General features: G+C 39.0%; 1 protein-coding gene across 5 annotated transcripts in view; it reads left to right on the forward strand.

Moving 5' to 3' along the window:
* si:dkey-172j4.3 (diacylglycerol kinase eta) overlaps window positions 1–25,963 on the forward strand; it is a 106,767-nt gene that overhangs the window by 52,863 nt on the left and 27,941 nt on the right. For 3 of the 5 annotated variants that reach the window (XM_036596112.1, XM_036596110.1, XM_036596109.1), the window contains exons 3-6: window positions 23,492–23,602; window positions 24,874–24,954; window positions 25,087–25,191; window positions 25,547–25,679. In XM_036596112.1, coding sequence (XP_036452005.1) covers window positions 23,492–23,602; window positions 24,874–24,954; window positions 25,087–25,191; window positions 25,547–25,679 — 430 coding nt within the window. Of the gene's footprint in view, window positions 1–13,297; window positions 13,610–23,491; window positions 23,603–24,873; window positions 24,955–25,086; window positions 25,192–25,546; window positions 25,680–25,963 lie in introns of those variants that run through there. The other 2 variants (XM_036596111.1, XM_036596108.1) reach the window with 2 other exon arrangements.

The raw sequence follows: 25,963 nt of genomic DNA on the forward strand, positions 1-25,963 counted from the left end.
GCAGTTAATTATGATGTCAGCAATCATGTCTTTTGTTTAAAATTTCATTTGCAATGAGGTAGGCCAGTTGGTGATTGTCAGCCTCACTATCCGGATGTCCTAGCTGGCCGCTCAGCTGTAACCTTCTGAGAAAGGTGTCGATTTATAGTCTTTAAAAGGTGCATATTCAACATTTTCCTTGGATTTTATTTTTTTGCTTGAGGTCCACTTACATACTACTACTATATTTATATAAACTACTATATAAACTACACTATATTTGTGTAGTTTTATATACCAAAAATGATTGTAATTCATTTTTACCCGACTATTTTCCAGTCTCTCTTTATCACCAAGAATTAAACAGGCTGTTTTTGTTGCTGTGCCTTTTTGACTGATGTTTGTAAATGAGCTCAGTTTTGATTGGCTGTTCGGCATTGTGCGTGTATTGTGCCTCATTCAGTAAGCATGACTGATCATAAAACTTGAATGTTCTGTCTATGTTGGCAACAACCAATGAAGTTTTAAAAGATTTGGCCACTGGGGGCACTATTCATGAAAATCAAGTACATATTACATGTTATGCATATAATTTTTTTTGCATAACTGGTTTTAGATAATGTACCATGTACAGTGTTCCAAACAAATTTACAATTGTAAGTATATTTAAAAAAATGCACTTTTTTTTGCAATCGTTTTCTGTTTGGGAACCACACTTTTCAAACTAGTCTCTGGATTTTGATTCTAATCTTTTGGAATTGATATTGAAATACTCTGCAGCCTCAAAATGTTGACTTTCTCAGGTATGGTCTCCCTCTATCAAATTATCATTGCAGCCATGGCATTTATGACTTAAATTGCTGTAACTCGTCAGTACTGAACTGAAACACACTTTAGAACTTCTGTATAAATGGCCAGGGCTCAAATGCTGTAGACTGAATAGGGGAATATAAGTAAATAAATTCTTGCGACATCACAGAAACAATGAAATTATGAAACAAGAAGCTGTTTTTGCAACTATGTGGACTGAGTAGTGAATGGTACATTTTGAAACTTTAACAGTGTTTACATATTGCTTCAAATTCCTTTATTTAAAAAAAGTGAGAGAATATTCTTTCAGCTCTATGTGTGATATAAGGGAAGTTGTACAATAGGTCTTCTTTCTGGTCTTCTTTCTTTAGTGTAGGGGTGTAAACTAACCTCTTCCAGTCTGCTGGCCATTGAGCAGTTTTCCGGATGTTCAATATCTGGTTAAATAGAGAAAGAAAAAGACAAAAGACAAAAAAGAAAAGGTAAAGCAACACAATGAGGGTACAAATGTTTGTGAAATAAAGAGTGAAGTGAAAATATGTAAAGTGAGATGGTGTGTGTGTGTGTGTGTGTGTGAGGGAGAGAGTAAAGAACAGAAAAAAGTAAACCCTGATGTGTGTGTGTGTGTGTGTGTTTGTATCTAATTGGCATTGTGATCAATGACAGTGCTGTAGCCGGCTCTCTGTAATGAGGGGTCTGTAGTGTGAGCAGGCAGTGGGGGTCTCAGTGGACACTGATTGATCCTGCAGTCCAGAGGGTCACAGGAGGGCTTTTTCTGAAGCAAAGCGGCGTCCTGCAGCTCAGCGCAAACAGCGCACAGTAAATCAACACAGCTTTACCTGGCTTACAGCACACACCTCCACGCAGGGCAGCCTCCATTAACACTGTCCACTACACCACACTGCACTAAGCCCTGTCCACTGAGACACAGCGGAGGAGGATTCACACACGAGCCTGTCACTTCCAGCCAAGCGCACTTAAAACACCAGCCCAACAGCAGCTGACTCACTGTGCAGCACAAGACTGACACAGAATGTGTGACTTAGTGTCTCAGAGAAAGACAGAAGAGAAATATCTGAATTTCTCATTCCATAGAAAATGGACTTCTGAAGAATATCTCAGCTTCTCAGGAGAGGTATTTTGAGGAATATCTTGTCATCTCACAATAGACAATTTGAGGAACCTCTTAAGTTCTCAGAAAAGGAATTTTGAGAAATTTCTCAATCAAAAGGAAATAAATTTGAGGAGTTTTAACCGTTTCTCAAATAGTCCTCAAATGTCTTACTGTTACAGCATAATTAACATAATTAGGAAAAAACATGCATATGTCACAGTTTTTATTTTGTATAACTACAACAAATTAATTAAACTTTTAAACACGGTGAGTCACTAAATTGTCTGAAAATGTAGAAAAAAATTGGTGATTCTGAGGTGGAAGCAGAATGTGTGGGAGTGTGTGTATACACACTCTCACGCTTAGCAGCTGTTTCTGCTCTCTAATGGATCTTCTCTGTTAAAACCTGCAGAGAGAGAAAGAACTGACTGTCTGTCAGTCTTAGAGAGAGAGAGATGTTTCATGTGTTCTACAGGTTACAGCTTCTTCTGATGTGAGTCTGCTATTATTTTGCCAGCTGTTTCAGAGACAGTTATTCTGATGATGGGTGAGATCGCCTAAAGTTCAGGCATGTAAGTGTTCAGTGAGCGGAGATTGTTTGCTCTTCTTTTCTCTTATCTTTTCTTTTTATCTGCTTAATTCCTTTTTTTCCTTATCTTCTTTTTCCTTCTGTTCAGCTCTTCTTTTTTCTTCTGTTCGGTTCTCTACTGTTCTTTTATCTTCTCTTCTTCTTGGTTCTTTTATTTACTCTACTCTTTTTACTTTTGTTCAGCTCTGTTCTTTTCTTTTTTTCTTCTCTTCTGTTTGGTTCTCTACTGTTCTTTCCTCTTTTCCTCTACTTGGTTCTTTTATTTACTCTTCTTTTTCCTTCTGTTCAGCTCTGTTCTTTTCTCTTCTTTTTCTTTTTCTTCTGTTCGGTTCTGTTTTTCCCTTATCTTTTTTTTCCTGTTTAGTTCTGTTTGTTATTCTTTTATCTTTCCTTCTGTTTGGTTATCTAAACTCCCATTTGCATATTCACTCATTTTCATGCCTAATCAGGGTATGCACCAGTGCATACTTCTCTTGACCTTCTGTGTGAGTGTGGGTTAGGCGTGACCTCAGAGCTCTTCATTTCAATCTTAGGCCAAGTGTAGAAAAGGCAAAGAGACCATCAGTTGAAATCGCCACATATGTGTTCATTTATATATTTTCATGCATCAAGATCATCAGCTTTAGCTGATGTCGGTTTGTATCAGATTCATGCAAAAAACAGAATATTTAATGATCTTAAACTATGTGATTGGCCTGAAATTCTGGAAGGATCCCCTCATGTTCTAGTTCAGAAAGCACCTCAGCGACTGCACTACTACCTTCAAGGTCTTTCCTCTTCATGCCTGGCTGAATACATGCCGATGCCTCTGCGCCGTGATTTGATTTTCGGTCATTAGAAAAGGCCGACGTGGGCTAGTGGAGTGGTGATTTAGAGAGCGGGTCTCAGGTGAAGTTCAGGAAGAGGCTGCTGGGGCTTGTTCCCGTGGCGACAGCACGACTGACAGCTCACTCATGGTCGAGGAGGAAGTCGTGACTGAGCTTCATGCCAATGAGTGTACAAGCACGCGTGCGTGTCCCTGTACAAGACCCTTTTTGTTCAGACCAGACTTCTCTTACTCAGACAGGTGTTCAGAGTGTGTTTCATCGCTCAGCATTCATCCTGTGCCTCAGCGTCATGCTGTGCTCTGTCTGTCTTCTTTGTCCTCATTCTCTCTCTACTCTAAATAGGAGTGGTCAGTATGGCAGTATGTTGTAATGTTATCATGATAAATAGCTAAGGGAGTAATGAAATACAGTATGTAGTATAAAAAAAATCTGAAAAATGAACATTTGAAACATTAAAATGATCAAACTTTAAAAATTCCATTTTGATAATGTAACATTATGGAAATAAAATTTTTACATTATTGAAATTTTTAAAATACCAGTACAGGGTTTTCCATTGGTCTGTGTTCACCTGTCTATTTTTATAATGTTTATACCTCTAAAAGTGGAAGACGGCAGAAGTTGAATATTTTTTGAGGATTGAAATGATGCAAAATATAACCTTTTTCATCTACACTCATCTTTAATTTTACGTTATTTCAACCATAGTGTTTATTCCAACTTGTTTGCAAACCTCAGAAAAACTACACATTTCTATAAATATTCATGTATTATGAAACATTTTTTCAGTGAGCTATAGTGATGTTATATGTTTGCCTTGTCACAATCCTTTAATCCTGTATTTTGTCACAGTCAGAATCTCTATAGCTCTCTGTGCTGTGGATATTTCCGTTGATCATCTGTACAGAATACTGAAGATAGGACATTACACATTAGAGCTGATTTCGTAGATGAGCATCAATTTACATCTAATCAACCAATTTGGACAAATGTGGTCTCAGTGTAGCTGCACTCTCAGTGCTTACATTTCAGCTCACATAATTAAGAGGTTAGAACTGTTTAATGTAATTTGTGTGCGTGTGTGTGCGCGCGTGTGTGTGTGTGTGTGTGTGTGTGTGCGCGCGCAGATCCTCCGCTCCTGCTTCAATCACAGGCTGAGCTTTGAAAGGGCAGAGAGATCAACAGTCAGAATGTCATCTTCCCCCCTTCCATTCCTCTTTCTGCTCCTCTATTCATCTCTCCCTCCATCTCCTCTCTTCCCTCCATCTTTACTCTTCAGAGGAGTTGAAGTTATGAAATGTAAACCCTGGAGACCAACCCTACAGACTGGAGTCTCTCAGACTAGACTCTAGAGTCTCTCTCCCCTCTTCTCTCTCTCTCTCTCTCTCTCTCTCTCTCTCTCTCTTGCTCTCTCCCTCTTCTCCCCCCTCTCTCTTTCTCTCCCCTCTTCTCTCTCCCCACTTCTCTTTCCCTTCTTCTCTCTCTCTCACTTTTTCTCTCTCTCTCCCGTCTGCTCTCACTCTGTCTCTCTCTCTCCTTCTTCTTTATCTCTCCTCTCCTTTCTCTCTCACCTTCTTCTTTATCTCCCTCTCCCTTTTCTCTCTCTCCTCTCTCTCTTTCTCTCTGTCTCTTTCTCTCTCCCTCTTCTCTCTCTCCTCTCTCTCTCTCTCTCTCTCTCCTCTCTCTCTCTCTCTCTGTCTCTCTCTCTCTCCCTCTTCTCTCTCTCCTCTCTGCTCTCTCCCTCTCCCTCTTCTCTCTTTCCCCTCTGCTCTCTCTCTCTCTCTCTCTCAGTATGGCTGAGGGATTATGTGGAATCAGAGGCAGATTTGGGGACAGCTCTGCACAATGAGATTAGAAACCTCTGCTGTAGCAGCACTATCACTGCGACCACTGCATCTCTGTCTGTGTGTGTGTCTCTGTGTTTGTTTTTGTCTGTCTGCATTGATAAGGTGGATTATTTTTCTTCTTCCCATATTGTCATCACGCTTTACTTTCAGATCTTCTCTGTCAGACTCTTTTCAGACAGCCGTGATTAAACAATTTCCAGGGTTTTGTATTATTTTTCAAATTTTATAAATAAATAGACACAAGGACATGGAATACAGGCAAAGCTCAAACAGACTATTTTAGCATGAACATCTGGTTCACGTCTTGAAAGATTCCTTTGAGTTTCAAAAGAGCCCACAGTGACCGTTCCCAGCCCTGGTCCTGTGGTAGCCCCTGTCCTGCACATTTTAGTGTTTTCCCTGCTCTAAGAACTCAGCAGTGGCTTATTAGTTAGATCAGGTATTATTTAGACCAGGTAGGTGGGGAGCAGGTAGAGCACCATAATGTGCTGGGTAGACGGTATTTCAGAACCAGCGCTGGGAACAACTGCTGTAGAAACTGCAAATTAAGACTGTCCCCTGGGTTTTCTCATTTGACAAAAAGTATGATTTTCACTTAAAAGTTGAATAATAACCCCAACAATCACATGAGAGAAGACTAATAAATAACATAGTATTGCAAAATATTAGAATATTCCCTTTAGTCATCAATACCCAATGCGTTGCATGACTGTTGGACACTAGGGCTGCACAATAAATAATATTTTTATCAATATCACAATTTGAGTTTCCATGAAAATCCCATTGTTAAGGGCTGAGATAACAGAACAGATCAAATAACCTTGAATGCCCAGCACCAATTAGATTGGCATACTTAGATTGGTGGAGTGCAGTGTTAGCAGTCCAACAAGTGCTTCCCTGCACCAGAATGTGTAATTTAACCATTTGGCTAAATGTCCAGTTTCAAAATACACACATGAACAAATTAAAAACTACTCTATCCTGAACCAGTAGCCTGGTTAAATGCTTAAAATGTGATGAGTATTTTCACTCTCAGTGTAGTGTGTAAAATATACTAGACTGTAGCATAGACTGTATGGTGAAATATATGCAGTAATAATGACTGCTGTCTAAACCCCTTAAATGGCCAGGGCCCATTTTACTGCAGCCGTGAATAGAAAAGACTATTTTGAGAATTCTGACTGTTTTTAGATTGTAGCACCTCATGGAACTCTCTCACCTTTCGCAGGCTACAAATTCTCCACACGGGGTGTCGTTAGCAATCAAATATAACAGCGAATGGTGATTTTTCTAATTTTATATTTTTTACTATTTGTTTTTAAAGCAACATGATGTGAGAATTGATCACTTTGCTCTTGGGCTCCCCCTACAGTCACTACATTGTATAGCTAGCTGCGTGTTAAAGTGGTGCTGTAAAGCATTACGTAGTTCTTGTGAGAGGTATCGAGCCTGTTCCTCCAAAGTTACATAGCACTATAGAAGGCATTCCAGGCCCGGAGTGGCAGTGACAGAGATCCCATTCTCCCTATTGAAAGTCAGTGAACCATCAAAATGATGTTGAAGCTGTTATTTTAAGGTAAATTGTTACATAATGTTGCTTTAATGTTCTTAAAGGAAAGGTAAAAAAGTATGTACTTGCAGCACCTCCAGTCAGAGGAACACTATGTTAATAACAATTTATCGTTTCTCATAACGTCACCGTAATATCTACAGCTTTATTGAACATCATGTTCTGGTCATATTGTGCAGCTCTAATGGACCCAGTGTGTTAAGGAAAATAGAAGGGGGAGGAAGATATGAACACTCTTTAAGCTACACCAGAGAAATAAGAATAAACCTTGTGTGTCCTGTATATATAATAACATAAGACAGTAATGATAAAAAAACAGTACCGATTTAGTAATGATGCAGAATTTTCCACTTCTGGGTTAGAGAAGCTTGTAGTGCCGTGTAGAACTGATTGATTGTTCTTAATGGGTTGCCTTTGAAAGTGTCATACTTTGTACTTGTTTTGCGTTGTTTTTTGTTTTTTAACGGACCATTTAATTCACTACTCATATGGCTGATTTAGCTCACAGTGAGAGCATTCTGTAGATGTGCTGGAATGTGTTAGTGTGCTGGAACGGCTCCCTGCTGAAACTGTTTCTCTGAAAGAGGAGTTTCTCAGTGAGTTTTCGCACTCTGAGATGTGAATGTGGAGTTTTGCTTTATGAACGGCAGTGAGCTAGTCTGAGTCTGACCTGGCACACCTCCACTGAGGAGGTGACGATCACTGGCTTCTCTGGAATAAAGGAAATAGAGGTTTGCTTACACTTCATAAAATATATGGTTGCATTAACTTAATTAATTGTGCTACACATTCTATTGAGGGCATACAGACTTCGTTACCTCAGCACAAAAGACAGTTGATCCATGCTGCCAACATAAACGTCCTTTTGTGGTGAATGTTGCGTAACTGGACAACCTTTATAGAACATTGGTAAAGATTTAGCCTAATGGAATGAGAAGGTAACTTCGAAATGTTGAGCTGTACTGTACACTTGTGTATATGTAACATGACAATAAACCTGAATTACATTTTATTAAGCTAAAATGATACGCTAACAAGCTAGACTATGTTGTTGTAGCTAAATTAAATCAGGCTGGTTCTTAGTAAATGGTTGCAAACATTATCTTGATTACACAACAGAACAAGCTCAGAGTGTCCTAACAGTGAGACATACATACAAAATGATATGACATTTCTGATTGTAATTTTAATTAAGCCTTCTAAGCACACATTACAAATCTTCTGGATACAAAAGCAGTATTGTGCCGTTGGCATAGAAGAAGACATGGAAAACATTGCTCATACAGGCAAATACTATGTAATAAAACTTTGGGCCCACTGACAGGCCCTGGCCATGTAAGGGGTTAAACTAACAACAGCAATGTTATTAACATAGCAACAGCAGAAACAGTACCTTTTTAACTGGAAGAGAGGCGCACTCTGTGAGTTACTTTGCATGACCACCGGACGGAGCCCGTGGTGGATGCCACAATGTGGTGAACCTGAATAAGAGAATTCTGTTTTCATATCTTGGAATATAAGCCTTCACTGCTGCTGCTGCTGAACCTATCTTTTAAAACCAAGAGGGTTCCATCTAATAACAGATAGGAATTGTTCCATACTGACAGTAACCAGAGAGTCCACCCACTGCCTTCTCCGCTTTTACTCAGCATGGAACAAACAGTACTGCCTATTAAAACCTATTTAAATTCTTTCACCCTTGTTGTAGAACATTTACTTGCTGTTACAGATTGCAAAATGGGAAGTGGAGTTGTTAATCACTTAAATGTAAGGCTCAATGTTTTTAAAAATGTGACTTTTAGCTTAATCTGTTCATTCTCGACAAGCTAAAGATATGCAAAATTAGTAGGTGCAGCATGTGGGGACTCATGTTCTGTCTCCAAAGTGGTTGGTGTAGTGTAGTGAGTAACACTTCTGTCTTCTATGCTGTAGACTGGGGTTCAATCCCCCATCTGGGCAAGCGCTCTACACTATACCTGTAAGAGTCCTTGGGCAAGACTCCTAACACTACCTTTGCCTACCTGTGTAAAATGAGCAAACTGTAAGTCACTCTGGATAAGAGTGTCTGCCAAGTGTAAAATGCAAGGACATTTTTGGACTGGCTAACTGTTTTCAGCAGCTAATCAGTAAAGTCCTGAATCATAGCTGGCTTTACTTAACAGCCCCAAACTAAAAAACTTCTGTGCACTTTGTATTTTGTAAGGTCCTTAGTTTACAGAGGGTTCATTTAAGAGTGTTTGGACTACCTGAATGCAGTTAGAGCTTGACTATGCTGAGGCTGATTCCACATGCCATGGTGAGAATAGATCACAAACTGTATGATTGACTACAATTTACCAGGAGCACTAAGACTTAATTAAAAGTTTGAATATATATATGTACACTACACAAAGTTCTTTCGGACAGTCTTTTTTGAATTTGCAAAGGATTCATTTCTCCCAGCACCTGCGACACTCTTGTCATATTGTACAGCCTGTATAAAACCCACCAGAACTTTCATTTTAAACTCCATTTCCTCTTTGCTAATGCAAGCTATCTTTAGTTCTGAAGGATTTAGAGCAGATGGAGTGTGGACTTTTATCTGACACATTACAGCTCAAATAGGAATCCTATTGTTGGTAATAAGCGTGCTCAAGCTGTCACACTCTTTTGGGACACACAGTTGATGTGTACTGATTGTGAGTGTGTGTGTCCGTATGTGCAGACTCAGGGCTCTGTAGAAAGAGATTAACCCACTAAGCCCCATATGTTTCCGGGCGTTGCCATGTTGCCGCTGCTCTGAGTACACACATTTCACACTCTCTCAGGAAGTGACATGCCGCCTCGTTACCACCGGGCAGCTCTTTACCGCCGGGCAGCGTGCCCTGAGTGCACCATGCAAGAACTCTGTTTGTGTGAGAGGTGGCCTTATCTTCGTCAGTCTCAGTGCCCATTCAGGGGGCCAGTGTAGAACTTGGCCTGTTGCTATGACAACACTGCGTGCCATCAGGCTGTCATGGACCTTTTACGTGGTGTCAGTGGTGGCCGCGTGTAGATGTACATGCGTATGTGCGTGCGTGTGTGTGTGTCTGTGTGTGTTTGTGCATGTGTATGTGATCCATGGCCTCATATGCATGATTGTGTGTTTGTGTGTCTGTACGTGTGTGCATGTGTATCATGTATTTATGTGTGTGTGTGTGTGTGTGTGTGTGTGTAGCTTGTATTTACGTGGGCGTGTGTGTTCTGTATGTGTATGCATGAGTAGCAGAGCTGATACTGAGCAGGCAGTTATAAATGACTGCGGTATTCTCCGTCTCTCAGTGCCTGACACTGCTGCCCTCTAGTGTCTGACATGGACATTGCAACTTTAATTACCAACACTGTTTCACTGCTTCTGAGATGGAGAAATAGTGATGCGAAGTTCGATTCAGTCAACAGAATCAATTCCTTTTAACCGTTTGTCTCATTGAACTAGATATCCGATTCAATTCCTGTTTGGGTGATTGAGCGTTTATTGTTAATATGATACAATGTGGTATTAAGTGCTTCCAGTTGATGTGGTTCAATTTTAAAGATTCCTGTTTGAATTTTAGTCTATAGACCTCTGAAGCCATGCATCATGATGTCACACCCATGTTAGGAACTCAGGGTCTTAGCTGGTTTTCCCATTGTGAAAATCAAATGACATTTTCTACACTCACTGCTGTCACGTCCTGCTCCAAACCTGATACATTTTGTCTTATATATGTATTCCCCAGATGCCACTGGGTGCCCTGAATTACAAGGTCTTAACTCCTACACTCTGTAAAGCTTGCTGGTTTGTGTGGGGTATTTTGGTGAGGTTAATCCTATAATGTTATTTCGATGCTCAGCAGTGTTAGCCTGGATGTAGCAATGCACATATTTTGATTCTTTATTGACTTCATAATTCAGAGTATCCAGTGGCATTCTAAGTATAAATGTACCTACTGGAGATAACATATCGGGTTTGGAACATTTTTGTTCACCACAGGGCTCTAGCAGCTGTTTTGAAGAACGTCATTAATATTTCTCATAGAGAAAAACAGCTCAGATTGTGAGTTTATGGGCATAACTGCAACAACTGGTGACAGCACTTCAGAAGCCTATAACACAAACATAACTATTATTACAGCTTATTTAGATTATTTTTTCACTTAGACCAATTACAGAGAACTGATTCAAAGCAACAATTCGTTCATGGGTTGGACTACATGCGAGTGCATGCAGTGATTCTGAGAATGTATCAGCTTATTAGGTGAAAGAAAAGTGAAGCAAGGTATACTTTTTGAAGTATATAGTGGAAGCAGTAGGTTTTGTCAGTACTTCTAAAACAACAACAACCAGAGTAAAATAACTGCATAAATAGCATGGTAACAAGGAGGTGATTGGATTTCAGTCTAGTATGACATCATCTTAATTTATTAATTCATTGTACCAAATGTTTGATTTTCTCTGTTCTGTCTTAAGTAGTTTCTTTTTGCAAATATCAAATAAACAACATTGTATTCATAGTTCTTCATAGACTTTTTTAAATGTAGCACTGCTGTTTGTCAGTTCCAGCTTGCTCACAAACCGCAGGGTATTGTATTGTTATATGTGTTCAAGCTATGAAAACGTTTTTAAGTATTGTGGGGTTATAGTTTTGCTATATTGCCCAATCTTAGATGGATAGATTGTTTCTTTCTGTTTCTGAATTCAGTCAGAGATGAACATGGTGTTTCGTCTCATTAAACTCAGTCGTAGGCTGACGGGAGCAGACAAGACCAAACAGACAGCCGCCTCAGCACGCCTGCGTGTGTGTCTGTCTGGGTGAATTTGTGTTTGTGTGTGTGTGTGTGTGTGTGTGTGTGTGTGTGTATGTGTGTCCTTGAGCTCACTACTTTCTGATTTCTGATCTGTTTGCTGTCTCTTATTATTGCTGCCACATAACCTTTACAGAGCACATTCATGTTGCTTTCATAAGACTTCCATATCAAGCATCAGATTAATGAATATTCTTACTGTGTAAATGTTGAATAGTGTGCAAATGACAGCTGTTGTGTTTCAGTTGTGAACAGCAGCAGAGTCAAACAAAGGTACGAAGTAAATATTTCAGGTTGTGTCTGCGAAGTGCGGGTGTAATGATTCATTGATTCTAAAGGCTATGATTTTAATCTGAATCAGTCCGTTGCACATACATCAATCTATATCATGAAACTATTGTGTTGTTTTGTTTAAATGAGTTTAAATATGATCATCTTAGGGTTTTCATTTAAGCAGAACATAATAAATATCTACTATCAGTCTACTTCTTTTAGATTTTCTTTGTAAGGTGATATATAAATAATAAATTTGCTATCTTCATGTAGTCAAACTGGCAGTTTAATGACAGTCTTCAGCTACATGAAAGAGTACAGCTGATTCTACAATTGTATTGTAATTTTGAGATACAAGTGCAATCCTGCAGTTCTAAAATTCTGTTCAGTTAATTCCAAGATACTGAAACATGCTGTAATGCTGCAACAGTACTGTAATTCAGAAATACCAAAACAGTACTGTCATTCAGAGATTTTAGAACAGTACTGTCATTTAGAGATTCTAGAACAGTACTGTCATTCAGAGATTCTAGAACAGTACTGTCATTTAGAGATTCTAGAACAGTACTGTCATTTAGAGATTCTAGAACAGTACTGGAATTCCAAGATACAAGAACGGTACTGTAATTCAGAGATACTAGAATGGTATTGTAATTCAGAAATACCAAAATGGTACTGTAATTCAGAGATACTATAACAGTACTGGAATTTAGAGATACTAGAACAGTACTGTAATTCAGAAATACCTGAACTGTACTGTCATTCAGAGATGCTAAAACAATACTGTAATTCAGAGATACTGGAACAGTACTGCAATTCAGAGATACTGGAACAATAGTATCATTCAGAGATACTCGAACAGTATTGTAATTCACAGATTATGGAAGAGTACTGTAATTCAGAGATACTGGAACAGTAGTGTAATTCAGAGATAATGAAACGGTACTGTAATTCACAGATAATGGAACAGTACTGTAATTCAGAGATAATGAAACAGTACTGTAATTCAGAGATAATGAAACGGTACTGTAATTCACAGATAATGGAACGGTACTGTAATTCACAGATAATGGAACAGTACTGTAATTCAGAGATACTGAAATAATACTAAAATTTAGTACTAGAATGCTTGTTACATGCAACATGGCCTCAGAAATTAGCCAGAGTATAAATTTAATTGTGCATAATTGTGACGTGTGTGTAGAACCATGAAAAGTTTCTGAAGAGCCCTGGTAGTCTACACTTTTCCTTTCAGAATGGCTTATTGTCCTAACATCATTAGCATACCTATGCGCTCATTCTATCCTGCTTCATGGTCTTTTGATTGGCAGTTGTCATTGGCCAATCAGAGAGTCTCTCTCCTCCTATATCATTTTGTTCTCTGTGCTAAGAAGCTTGCTCAACCGGTTTACCCACATCTATTTATAGCCTTTCCTTTCGTGCACCTGTGTCTGAGTGAGTGTGTCTCAGTGGGCGGTCCCAGGTTTCAGGAAGATCCTTAATCTTACCTGCTTACCTGTAGGAGGGGAGGAAGTGCTGGTCTTAAGAGGGTGTGTGTTGTACGGAGGAGGAAGTCAGCGTGAAGTGTGTTCATGGTTAGCGCAGCTGGCTGGACGACTGTGTGTGTGCCATGGCCAGGCTATGTCCGGGCGGTGTGTGTTGTCTGCCGCTGCGTTTCGGCTGTGGCAAAGGGGTCCCAAGTGACCGGGGCAGGCTGAGTGAGGAGGACTTTTTGGAGCGCTGCTCTGGCAACACTGTTAACTTTACTACAGAAAGAGACGCTGGAGAGAGCACACAGGTTAGACTTGCACTTCACACACCGCAGCATGCCTTATCACGCTTTAAAGGTCTACCTCTTCATTCATGTTTATGTGTCCTGACTTTGTAGGAAAAGCAAAGGAAATCAGGGTTAACCTGTGGTATCGACACCAGCTACAAAATGCTTTTTTACAAAAGCTCCACATCTTATTGTTTAAAACTGAAAGGGTAAAACCATTTCTCTTTGGTTACTAAGGTTAATATTAGGTCTAGGTTTAGGATTAGAAAAGTTAGCTTAGAAAAGTCATATTACTTATATATTATGTATATGGGACATTGTTATTACACATAGGTACTTACAGGTATATAACATGTGGGACATATTGATATTACATATGGGTTACATATATATAATACAACTTGGACGCATTATTACACATAAATGCTTATATATGGTTGCTTCAGAACAAAAAACTTCCCAAAAAGTAACTTTACAGGAGAAGAAAACATTCTTAACTTTCAATGTAAGTTAATGTAGAGAGATTCTGTTTTCAAATTATGTCAAAAAAGGAAAACTGAAAAATGAAAAAAATGGACATACAAGATTTGCAATAGAATGCATAATACATATAGAACAGATTGTGCTTGCACATATATATATACACACACACACACACATATGAGACTGACAATGTGCTTTGTGAAGAATGGACATTCTGTTATTCATGCTAGTTAATACAGTTGCAAGTTTGAACACTAAAGTTTGCAAATGATTAGCGCCAAACAACATCTCACTACAACACTCCTCCTGCCTCCCAGATCTAGTGTTGTTGGCAATTTGTGCCACATGATTATAACCTCATTCCCCTTCTTCTAAATTTTTGTTCAAAACACTGTTAGCGTTTTAAGTCGTGAACTCATAATCGAGAACCTAATTGTGAGGAATTGCTACACCCATAATATGTAACACATAAAGAAAATATGCACATCTCAACACTGTCTGAAAACAAGTATGAAAGTGTGTGTAGAGGGGTTGTGTTCTGTAACAGTAAGTTTATCACTGCCTCTTCCTCATATAGTGTGCATAAAAGTATAAACTTATTTCAGTTTTTTTTCTTCTCTTCTGCTCTTGTGTGATATTTACAGTAGCTTGTGGGTGTGTTATTTGACTTGTGTGTGTCTGTGCTTGTGTTTAAGTGTTTATCTGAGTTGGCAGGACTCTCTCAGTGCTGATCTGATTACTGCAGCATTAATGAAAAGCCTGCAGAAACTGACCTCCCTCTCTCTCGCTCTCTCACTCTCTCTATCTAGCTCCTCTCTCTTTCTGACACACATTGCTTCATAAATGAACACACACATGCACAGTTTTTGTGAAAGTCTTGTCATAACCTTGTAATGAGAGTTTCTTTTTCAATTTTTGTAATGTACTGCTGCTGTGGTCAGCTGCTCTATACAGAGCCGCTTGTTCACTCGACTGGCAGCAGGTCAAGCATCCTGCAATCCTAATAAATAGTGTTTTAGTTAACAGCACTGTAGCATCACTCTGATTATGTGGCTACACAGTGATCTCAGTGGTGGCTTGCAGGAAGGAGAATTCACTGAGATGAGTGATCCCTGAGCTGGTTTCATTCACTGTTATTGACACATTGTCACATTCTGTGTTTTGTTTAGTGAGAGTAAGTTAACACACCAACTACAAAGAACACACTTCAGCACAGGTTAATGCACAATTACTGCTCATTTCATTTCATTGCTGAATTTGACATATTGGGGGAAAAATAAAACATGAAAGTTATGGCAAAATGTATAATTTGTTTTTTTTTTCATTGTGTTAAAAATGGAAAATATGCTCTACATTTGCAGAAAAAATATTTATGTTTGCTGTTAAGGGTGTGTTAGCATATTTTCACATAGAAGATCAACAAAATATGAAATTCGACTAGGGTTATGGGTTATGATATGGTGTGAATTGTTGTCGACTAGGGTTAAGGGTTATGATATGGTGTGAATTGTTGTTCGCTCTGCTGAATTTTACAGTGGATTAATGATCTAATAAATTCTCATTATTCACATTAAAAACCTTCCAATTGAGTCTCATGATGTGGTACAAATTAAGAAAGCTACGTTGAATTCCTCAGGAGTTTGTCTTGCATTGAAAGAAATTAATCAAAGGAGTTGTTTGACTGAACATTTTATTAAACTATTTATGTATTGTACCGTATCAATGTATATAAACAGGAAAAGTTAACAGACTTGTCTTTAAAAAGCAGAAAGCATGACTCTGACCAACTCTGACTGCTGGATTACTGGATTTGCATAGGATTAGGATTAACATTGATTAGTTATTGTTTCATCAGCTGGCCAAGTTATTGGGCTGTGAGAATTATAACTGCACTCCTAGCTGTGCATGTGTGTGTGGGAATGTGATTGATGTTTTAGGGCTCAAGAAATGTAAAAAGAAAAACAGTGCAGTCAACCGTGTTTAGATAAATGATATCAATTTTATAGCATTAAACGCAGTCATGTATCACACCTCAGCCAGACTGCACAAACCTGCGTGCTGGTGTGCAGGACAGCCCTCCAGGATGAGTTCAGCTGCTGGTGGCTCGTTTAGCTTTTCAAAGGCTTCACTGTCTTTTTTATCCTCTAGTCTCAAGAGCCCCCGGCTAGACCCCCGAACCCATTTACAACTTGAAAGCATTTCTCTCCCCTTTAGTTCACACACACACTTCTGTGTGAGTCAGATGTCCATCACATGGGGTTCTGGTATGAGGTTGTGAAGAGCACGTGATGGTTCTTGACTTGGAAGACAGGAAGCGCCTGCATCACTGTTACATCTGTTATATTGCTAGATAATCTACAGTCATATGCAAAATTCAGAACACCCTGTCAAATGACATGTTCATTTTCTAAATGAAAATAAGTTAATACATCCTCTACAAAGAACACACTTATATATGGCATTTTTCTGCAAATTGTAGTGCACAATTTCTATTTATTTGAAAACAATAAATATGTTAAATTCAACAAATAAACAGTAATTGTGCATTAAAATGTGCAGAAATGTGTTCTATGTTATGAGGTTAGCTATATGAGTGCATGAACGCATGGCTGTGTGCTTTTGTCTATGTGTATGTTTCAGTTATATACTGCTGTGTTGTGAAATTGTAGAGGTTGTTTTGGGTTGTTGCAGGATTCATATCCATGATAGTAAATTCTCTCACTCTCCAAACTAGCTCAGACATGTATCAGTATTCATCCCCTTTCAAGCCCCCTTTCTTCAACACACACACACACAAACACAGAGTTGCAGCTGGGGATGTAATCACTTCATTAGGTTAATTACTAGCTGAGGAAGAGAGTGTAGCTGTGGGCGCTGGGTCTAATTGCTCAGGCTAATTCAGATTAAGCTGCAAAAAATATACTCCACCAAAAAATACACATCCATCACAAAATATACTGCGTCTGAAAAGTACAATGCATTAAAAGTATACTGTATCAAGAAAGTATACAGCATTACAAGTGAATTGCATCAAAGCTATACTGTATCAAAACATACACTGCACTGAAAGTGTAGTGCGTCAAAGATGGACACAAATACGTAGCAGAATCTTTAAATGTTCTTACATAGTGATAAAATGTTCAGTATAACTGATAAGTTAAACTAGCCAAACAGAGCAAGAATAAACAGTTCAGGTGTGTGCTTTCTTCAGTGCTGCTCCAGTAAGGACTTTGTCCTTTTTTTGGCCCATGACCCACATTCATGCTCTGCTTTTATCCATTCTTATGCGTACACTAACAGGTGGAGTCCAAATCTAGTCCAGTTCCTTTGTGAATATTGACGTATGCAACTCTGTGACTTTCCAGGGCTGATATGGAATACATGGAATATAAAATTGAAAACAGTAATCTTTATTAATTAATTTGGCAGTGACTTTTTTTGTAATTTGACTGTGGTTTTGTGAAAGACCAAAAATACCAAAAGGCCAGAAATGTCAAAAACCTTTGCATTTTGTGGTGTTTTGATTTGTAGACTTGCGCATGCCTGAAATGCAGTGAATTTGTTGTAATCTGGGGCTTTATTATGGAAATGTAATTAGATTGTTTAAAATGTCCTTCGCCTGCATTCCCTCCCATACTTGCGCTGTATAATGTAGCCACACCTTTCCTTGGTACACTGATTAGATGACTGACAGCTGTGTTTGCAGACAGCTCATTGGTGTTTCCATGGTGACAGAAAGATAAGAGTGATTGGCTGACATTGGGCTATCAGAGAGAAATTGTCAGGTGATTGTTTTCTGCTGACCTGTGATCAGAACGGGTGTGACGACCCTGTCGGTCTTTTGTAATCACCAGCAGACAATGAGTGGTGTTTGCAAGTAGCGCTGTGCTGTGATTGGTTTGTTGGGTTGCATGAGGCCTGTGGTTAATGAGCCACTCCAGCCATTCTATAGGTGATGTACATATTCATCAGTTCTGTGAGGAGCAGACTTTTTGGAAGTCTGTGGAATGTATTGAAGAATACTTACAACTAGTTTGTGTACTATTAGTACTGTGATATTTAGGGTAAAAAGTGGTGTCAAAGTTATACAGTAATAACATGTAAATTCAATTTTAACACTATTTTTCTTTTTATTAAAACCATTAATGCATTTTTCTAGTGTAAACCTTTAAATCATTGGTAGTTCTCTCCTGAAGCCCATCTGTGTGCATGTTGTGTTGACTCTGTGACTGTAGTACTCTCGTTGCAATACAGCTTTTAAATAGCTCTCTTGGTAAAACCAGTGCCAACAATTCGGCAGACAGACAGACAGACAGACTGTGCTGGTCAGCGCTTGCCGGAGAACTATAGATAAAACAACAAGCAGCAGTTCCCTTCTATAAAAGACATAACACAACAGTACGGAATGTGCAGCTGTTGCTTTCACAGGACGTCAGTGATGAAAATCAGAAACTGCATTCACTCTAATTTCATGTTCATCCTGTGTTGACATGATAAAAACAATGTTAGTGGATTACTGAAAGTAATAAACACATTCTGATTAAGCTTATTTTCTCCACTCATATATCTGTAATAAAATGCTCAGGTTTTTAAATAAAAAATCTCTCTTTAGGGTCAAATTTCAGCAAAAAGACAAATCTGATTAATCACAATTTTAATCATTTCACAGTCAACATTGATGCATGAAGATTAGTGTATCAGTTTTAAAAAAAAAAATGAATTATTGTTTTTAATGTGTATTAAACCCATTGGTAGAATAATAGGATACCAAAATCCATTGATTTCTCCATCATGGCTGGGCCAATCAATGAAAAACAAAATGTACAAAATTTGTAGAAAAAATTGTCATATGATTTTATTTTCATAAAACTGTAGCGACGGAAATCTCATTTTTTTTTAATATAATTCTTTTTTTTTTAAAGTATTGCTCAAGAATAGGTATTGAAATCAGGGTATTAGTACTGGTATATGTATCGAAAAACCTTAAACAATACTATGAATGTGCAACTAATTTTTATGTTTAAGTATCAAAAAGAGTTAAAGAATGGAAGACTGGTTAACTGAAGAAGAAGAAAAAAAGCATGAAAAATGACCAACAAAAGGATCTTACCATAGGGCTGGAGCTGGAGGCGAGTCTTTTAGGTGATAGCACTGGTGTTGCACAAAAATTTAGCAGTAAGCAAAGGAAAATATCTGAAAACACATCTGAAGGGAATTGGTAGTGTATGTGTTGGATGGAATGGAGGCTGCCTCTGCAGATGTGACCTAAACCAAAAGCTAACTGGTACAACATTGGATGCTGAGGAGGATCTTACACAAGGTGTTTTCTCCTCAGTGGATGATGTGCCAACATGATAGTTTGGCAGTGAACTATATTTCCACTGTTTCTAGACCTTGCTAACATCAGCTAAAGTAATTAGCCTAATTAGCAGTAAAGTTGAGCTACATCTGCCTTCTCAGTCACATAAGTCGAATACTGACACATCAACGAGTTAATTCATCGCTGTCTGAACAAAAGCTTCTATCTCTAAAAAGGTAAGTTTTTAGGAGAAGATAAAAAAAACCTTCTTAACTTACAGTTTAGGTAAATGTAACAAGAACTGCCGACACTTTTGACAGTGTCAGTGGCAGCTGACACTGTCATAAAATGAAAAATGAAAAAAGTGGAGAATGTTTTCTGTAAAAAAATTGTAAAAATGTTCATAAAAAAGTAGAGATTTTGTTCCAACAGTATTGATATAGAATTGTTTTCTTTTTCGTGAGATTTTGTCTGGTGAGACTGGTAGAATCTAGCTAGCTGTGGCAAAACAAAAAAGAAAAATTAGAGATTCATTGGCCTCAACATTAAATTGCAATTTATCAGAATGTGTTATACCACAATTTAGAGCATATCACAGATCTTTAATTGCACTGTCCCTGTTGTGTCTCCTGTACTGTATCACATAACCTGGTCTCTCGCAACTACCTCTAGTAGCCTACTAGTGATCTAACTACGGGTTCTTTCCTCTTTTTATCTTCCTCTCAGTCCTGTTCCATCTGATGACGCATGTCTGCGAGAGGGTTTCCCAGGTGGATGCTAGATTGGGTTTTCTCTGTGTGTGATTAGTCCTGCCTGCAGTGGGGCTGTTATTGTGCTTTCATGTTATAATAATTTCTTACTGCTTGATTGCCTCAGAACCTCTTCTCTGTATGATCTCTGCTTAGGGAGCAAAATTACAGTTTTCTTCTTCGTTTTTTTCTCTCTCCCATTCTGTCAGCCTCTCTTACTCATTAACCTTCATGCCTCTTCCATTCCTCTGAATCTCATTTCTGAGGGATCTTTGCCTCAGGAACCATCAAAGGTGGATAAAGCATGTTTCACAGTCTCTTGCTCCTCAGTATAATTGGTCATGGTGATGCTGGAGCACCTTCCCATTGGCTTCTATTTTAAGAGATTCTGATGAACAGGTTTTCTGTTGTTTTCTAAGCGCAGGGAAATTTTTGTAGAGTGTATGATACAGATGCTGCACATAGATGTTAAAAAAGGAAAAAAAGACGCTGGAGTGTTCATTTAGAGGGCCCATATCATGGAAAAACAATTTTCAACAAGAACGTTTGATGGGGATATGTAGAAACTGTTAAAGTTTCAAAGCATAATATTTACTGCTTAGTCCACATGATCCATATATGTAAACAAAACTGCAAAAACAGTCTGTTTTGAAATCATTGTTTTGCCACGTCACGAAAAACCAACACATTTACATATATCTGCTTATTCAGCCTACAGCAGTTTAGTCAACCTGGAGTGATTCGACTTGGACTGCTTTTTGATTAAGGCATAATGCAGGAGAGACAATTAGAGCAGAGGTCATTTACATATATCAGTCTTAAGGAGTTATAATTGGTCATAGTAACAACAACAGCCTGTTTAATTCTGAGGGGTAAAGACAGGTTAGAAAGTGGTCATGTAAAAATGAATTATATGTTTTGGTACATAAATTCAAAAGTGGGCCTCTGTAGAAAAAAAACAAATAAAATACAAGAAAAGTGTAGGATAAGGGTCCACTGTTATGGTCACATTGCACCATGTTCACAGTGACAGCCTAAGATGACAGTCTTCACTTGCAGAGACTGGATTAAATTCTCAGACCAAATCATCAGTATGCACAGACTTGCATCACGACAACCCTTCATTACCCACAACTTCCCAAAGGAACGACAGATAAATAGGAACTAATCGGCTTTGGAGAATGGCATTGTGGGATTTGTAGTTTTAGCTCAGTGAAGGACACTGTGAATGCTGTACTTTGTCAGAGGAGATATGGAGGGCAAGGAGTATGAGGAGAGAAAGAGAGAGATGGAGGAAGCAAAGAGGGAAAGGGGAGAGGTAATGGAAGTTAGAAAAGGGGAGGAAGTGCAAAGATTAAAGGAGTTTAGTGCGTCATCCTTAAAACGAACTCTGAGTCATCATCTGACGTCATTTTGAGTGTCTGTGTGTGTGTGTGGGTGTGTGTGTTGCTACACTGCTAAGAATACAAAATGAGAGAGATCAAAGATTTCTGAGGGCCGGCTTTCATGGATTCTGTACAGGCTCTCCAAACCTATTACATTTGAGAGAGACAGCTCTGTCAGCTTATCTAGACCAACTCAGCCTTACAGTAGAATTTCTTCCTGTTGTTCTACCTTTAGTTTACTGATCATGCTGTTAATCCAGTTCCACATTTTCATTGCGTCACTGCTTAGTCATCCAGACAATGTACTGCATTTTGTGTTGCATACATTACTGTGCAAAAGTCAGAGACCACCCTTTTGTTTAATTTGCCCGTCAAAATGGCCATTAACTACAAGTTATTCATTTCTCAGCTTCAGGAAAAAAGGAGAAAACATTTAAGAGAAAATCACACATAGGCCTCAGCAACTGTAAAAGATCTGCAGGGATATTTTTCCACATCTTCAAAGTTCAGTCTTAGAAATTGGTTGTATTTTCTGTTTCTCATGATCCAATTAATCCTAAACACATTCAGTGATGTTGAGGTCTGGATTTGTGGTCAGTCTGTTGTTCTGAGAATGAGCAGCTTCTTTCTTAGATTTTCAAATGTTCTTCTTTTTTATCTGTTTCCTAATGGCTTATTGAGAACTACACATCATTGTAGACTCATAGAGTTGTCCTCTCACAGTGGAAGGATGGACAGGAACACCTGTGGATTTTTTTAGATCTGAAGCAAGAGTGGAGCTTGATTTTCTTCTCTATCAAAGATTAAAGCTTTGAGCACTGTTCATGTGACGGTGTCAGTTTTGGTGGTGTACCAGGTCTCGCACGGTTATTAGGAATCTCATTTTCTCTCTTTTAGTCATTTTTTTTAAACTTCAGTTTTGGAGAGTGCAGTTGAATTATATTTCAGAAATATCTCTTGAAAAATTAATAACTTGACTGACTTGAAGTAGTGATAAACACAATTATAAGCCGTAATAAGAGTACACACACACACACACACAGACACACACACACACACACACACACATCTTCTAAACCGCTTATGCTTCTGGGTCGTGGGGGGCACTGGAGCCTATCCCAGCAGTCACTGGGTGGAAGACAGGATACACCCCTGGACAGGTCACCAGTCCATTGCAGGGCCATAATAAGAATAATTATTTTTATTTGTATACTGTCATTTCACACTCAGTCATTTTTCAGAAAAGAGGCTAGGAGGAAAAAGGTAAACATATCGGGGAAAAAGATTTGAAGATTTATGTGACAGAGCCCAGTTGTGTTGCATGCTGTCTGTCGGTGTGCATCCTGGAGGAGGCCACAGTCAATCAAGATGGTCCAGATGTCAGTGTGGTATTACTAACCAAACAAGAAATCTGCTGGCACTGACAATCTGGCGCTTCACGGAAAAAGTTTGAAAAAATTTACAGTTGAAGGTGGTTTTAAGGAAGTTGTTGCGCCTTCCGGAAAAGTGAAAACTCTCAGTCTGAGGAATGTAGCTGGGTCACTCTGGACGGGTTTCTCCCCATCTCAGATATGTGAAACAGATGATAATGTGAAAGAAAGTGCACACAAGGAACTTCCTCTTTTGCCGCTTGGTGGAGGTCATGCTGAGGGTACTAGAAACTGTATTTCTCATCAAGAGCTTCTGTTTGACTTTGTGCTGCTGCCTGGCAGTTGAAGTTTACTTTCCATCCCATAACTAAGTGCTTTACTGGGGCTGGTGGAATAAATGACCTCTCCAGACAGAATATATTGACAAAACCAACATTTGAGCAGAAGAATCTAAAAACATGCTGTCGCTAAATGAAATGTTAGTTTATTGTGACTCATGCACTCACAATCATGTCCTATACCCACTTACAGATTAATCTAGCAGCACTAACTGTATCCTCTCTCTCTCTCCCTCTCTCTCTCTCTCCCTCTCTCTATCTTTGTCCCTCTCTCTGTAGAAGAGTGTAAAGGAGGGTCTCCTGTTGAAGCAGACCAGCTCCTTTCAGAGATGGAAGAGAAGATATTTCAAGTTAAGGGGCAGAACTCTCTACTATGCCAAAGATTCAAAGGTAAGACCCACTCTACTCTTATTGGCTAGCTGGAACTAGGAAACCACTAAGATTTGCATGTGCTGTTTTAAAGGCTGTTACACACTGAATACTGTGCCAATAGATGACATGAAAATCTGAAATGCAGACATGATTTTTTCACATTAAAGCTATACACACCATACACAGTGCTCTTTGTTTTGGAATGGGAGGTTGAGAGTCGGGAGATTTCACCATGCTGTTTGAGCCAGCAACAGGCAGAATGTCTTCAAGTACAAAAATATATCTTTGCACCTCACAAAAAGTGAAAACAGTGACATTTAGTGACACAACTGTCTAAGCGTTGGCCCCATCATCAGGAATCCCTGGTGATGCCACAGCCGTCCGTGACCGGGAGTCCAAGAGAGCACAATTGGCCTCGCGCTCTCTGGGTGGGTAGGATGGCGCCCCCTTCTCCCCCACCACTCAGCGTGATACTAGTCATCACAGCCGTCCGTTAGCTGATGTAACAGAACCGCCGGTTGGCGCTTTCCTCCGAGAGCGTTCGGCTGTCCAATGTCAGGTCTCGGAGGAAGGCTTTGCTAGCCTACACCCTCCTAGCGCTGGTGGTGTTGTGTGATTAGGGGGAGTCTAGTTGCTGGAACACATCAGATTGGTCAGCTTGGTTGTGGTCATGCTGTTGTGATATATCAACTGTGAAAGTTGGTAGACATTTTATGGGGAAATAAAATAATGCAATGTTTTCACCTACTGTAAAATCACATTTGGTGTGCATGATAACAGTTGCACAAGACCTGTAATTAATTCATTGTTGTCTGAATAAATCACACAAATAAATTGCACTTGTTTTGCAAAGGCCTGCAGAATGATATATTAGAGATTCTTACATATGTTTTTACAGAATGTGTTGCTGCAACTGTATGTGAAACCGAATGAATTAACACTAAAACCTAATTCATTTACTTAAATCTTGGCTGAGAAAATGCTCTTCCCCAAGGCTCCCACTCTGCTGCTACTGCCCTTAATAAATATTAATAGAAAATATAAAAACCTCCATGTAATAACACTATTTCTGTGACATTGCTGGGTATTTATGTGCTTACCTGAGTGATTTAATTATCTTGCTATGTGCTAGCAAGGCTAGTTATCCTAACCATAGGTCAGCAACTCACAGGATATCCACTACTTCAGCCTAGACCGCCACTACCTAGAACCCTTTCCAACACTCCAGCTGTGTGTGTGTGTGCGTGGGTTTGTAAGCGTATTGATTTTGATTTGTTGTGTTTTTACAGTCTCTTATATTCGACGAGGTGGACCTTTCAGATGCCAGTGTTGCAGAGACCAGCACCAAGAACATCAACAACAGCTTTACAGTGAGTACATACAGCCATTGCATTCGTACATCCATGGACTGCTACTAATACTATTTCACTCTTTAATTGACCACATTCTCACTCACTCTCATGTTCTTCCTCTCTCTTTGTGTCTCTCTCTCTTCCTCTCAGGTGATCACTCCATTCCGTAAGCTGATGCTATGTGCAGAGAGCAGAAAAGAGATGGAGGACTGGATCAGCGCTTTGAAGTCTGTACAGAAATGGGAGACGTATGAGGTCAGCTTTTGACCCTTGACCATTTATCCTGACAAATACACTGCAGGTAGCAGTGAACATTAGCCCAGTGCTTGTGGTTTACTACAGGCTAGAGTTCAGTCATTGAACTCAGCTCCTGTCCTTAAACCTCATTAACTTTTAATGACATAGTTTATTTGTTCTTTGTGGTGGTGAAGCTATAGTGATGTGTTTTATTGTGATGTATTTTGAGTCATTGAGTGTTGTAAGTATAGTGCTGTGTGTAAGAGCTGAGGCCAGCGTATATAGAGCGTATATAAATGTGGTTTGTGATTTTATTGAAGAGAATAATGATGTTACTGACAGCGAGTTTATACTGATGTGTTTCTGATCTCAGGCGAGTCAGTTTAACATGGAGCATTTCTCCGGGATGCATAATTGGTACGCCTGTTCCCACGCTCGCCCCGCCTTCTGTAACGTCTGCAGGGAGGCACTGCCCGGGGTCACTTCACACGGCCTGTCATGTGAAGGTAAACACTCACAAACAAATTTGTCAGTGCCCATTGGACGATCTTACAGTTTTATGCATTCCATTTTTAATGGTTGAAGAAAAAAGTCGATATGGGTGGCAAAAATTGATGCTTAAATATTGACATTTATTATTTAATTATTAACATTTAAATGTGTATTAATTAAAGCTTGACTGATATATATCAGCCAATATTCACAACTCATGGTTTTAACTACATATCCTATATGAAAATATTGGTGCCAGTAATGCACCAATAATTAGTGACCGTTTCGGTTTTGGTAT

The sequence above is a fragment of the Colossoma macropomum genome, unplaced genomic scaffold, assembly GCF_904425465.1.
Source record: "Colossoma macropomum unplaced genomic scaffold, Colossoma_macropomum, whole genome shotgun sequence".
NCBI classification, from domain to species: domain Eukaryota; kingdom Metazoa; phylum Chordata; class Actinopteri; order Characiformes; family Serrasalmidae; genus Colossoma; species Colossoma macropomum.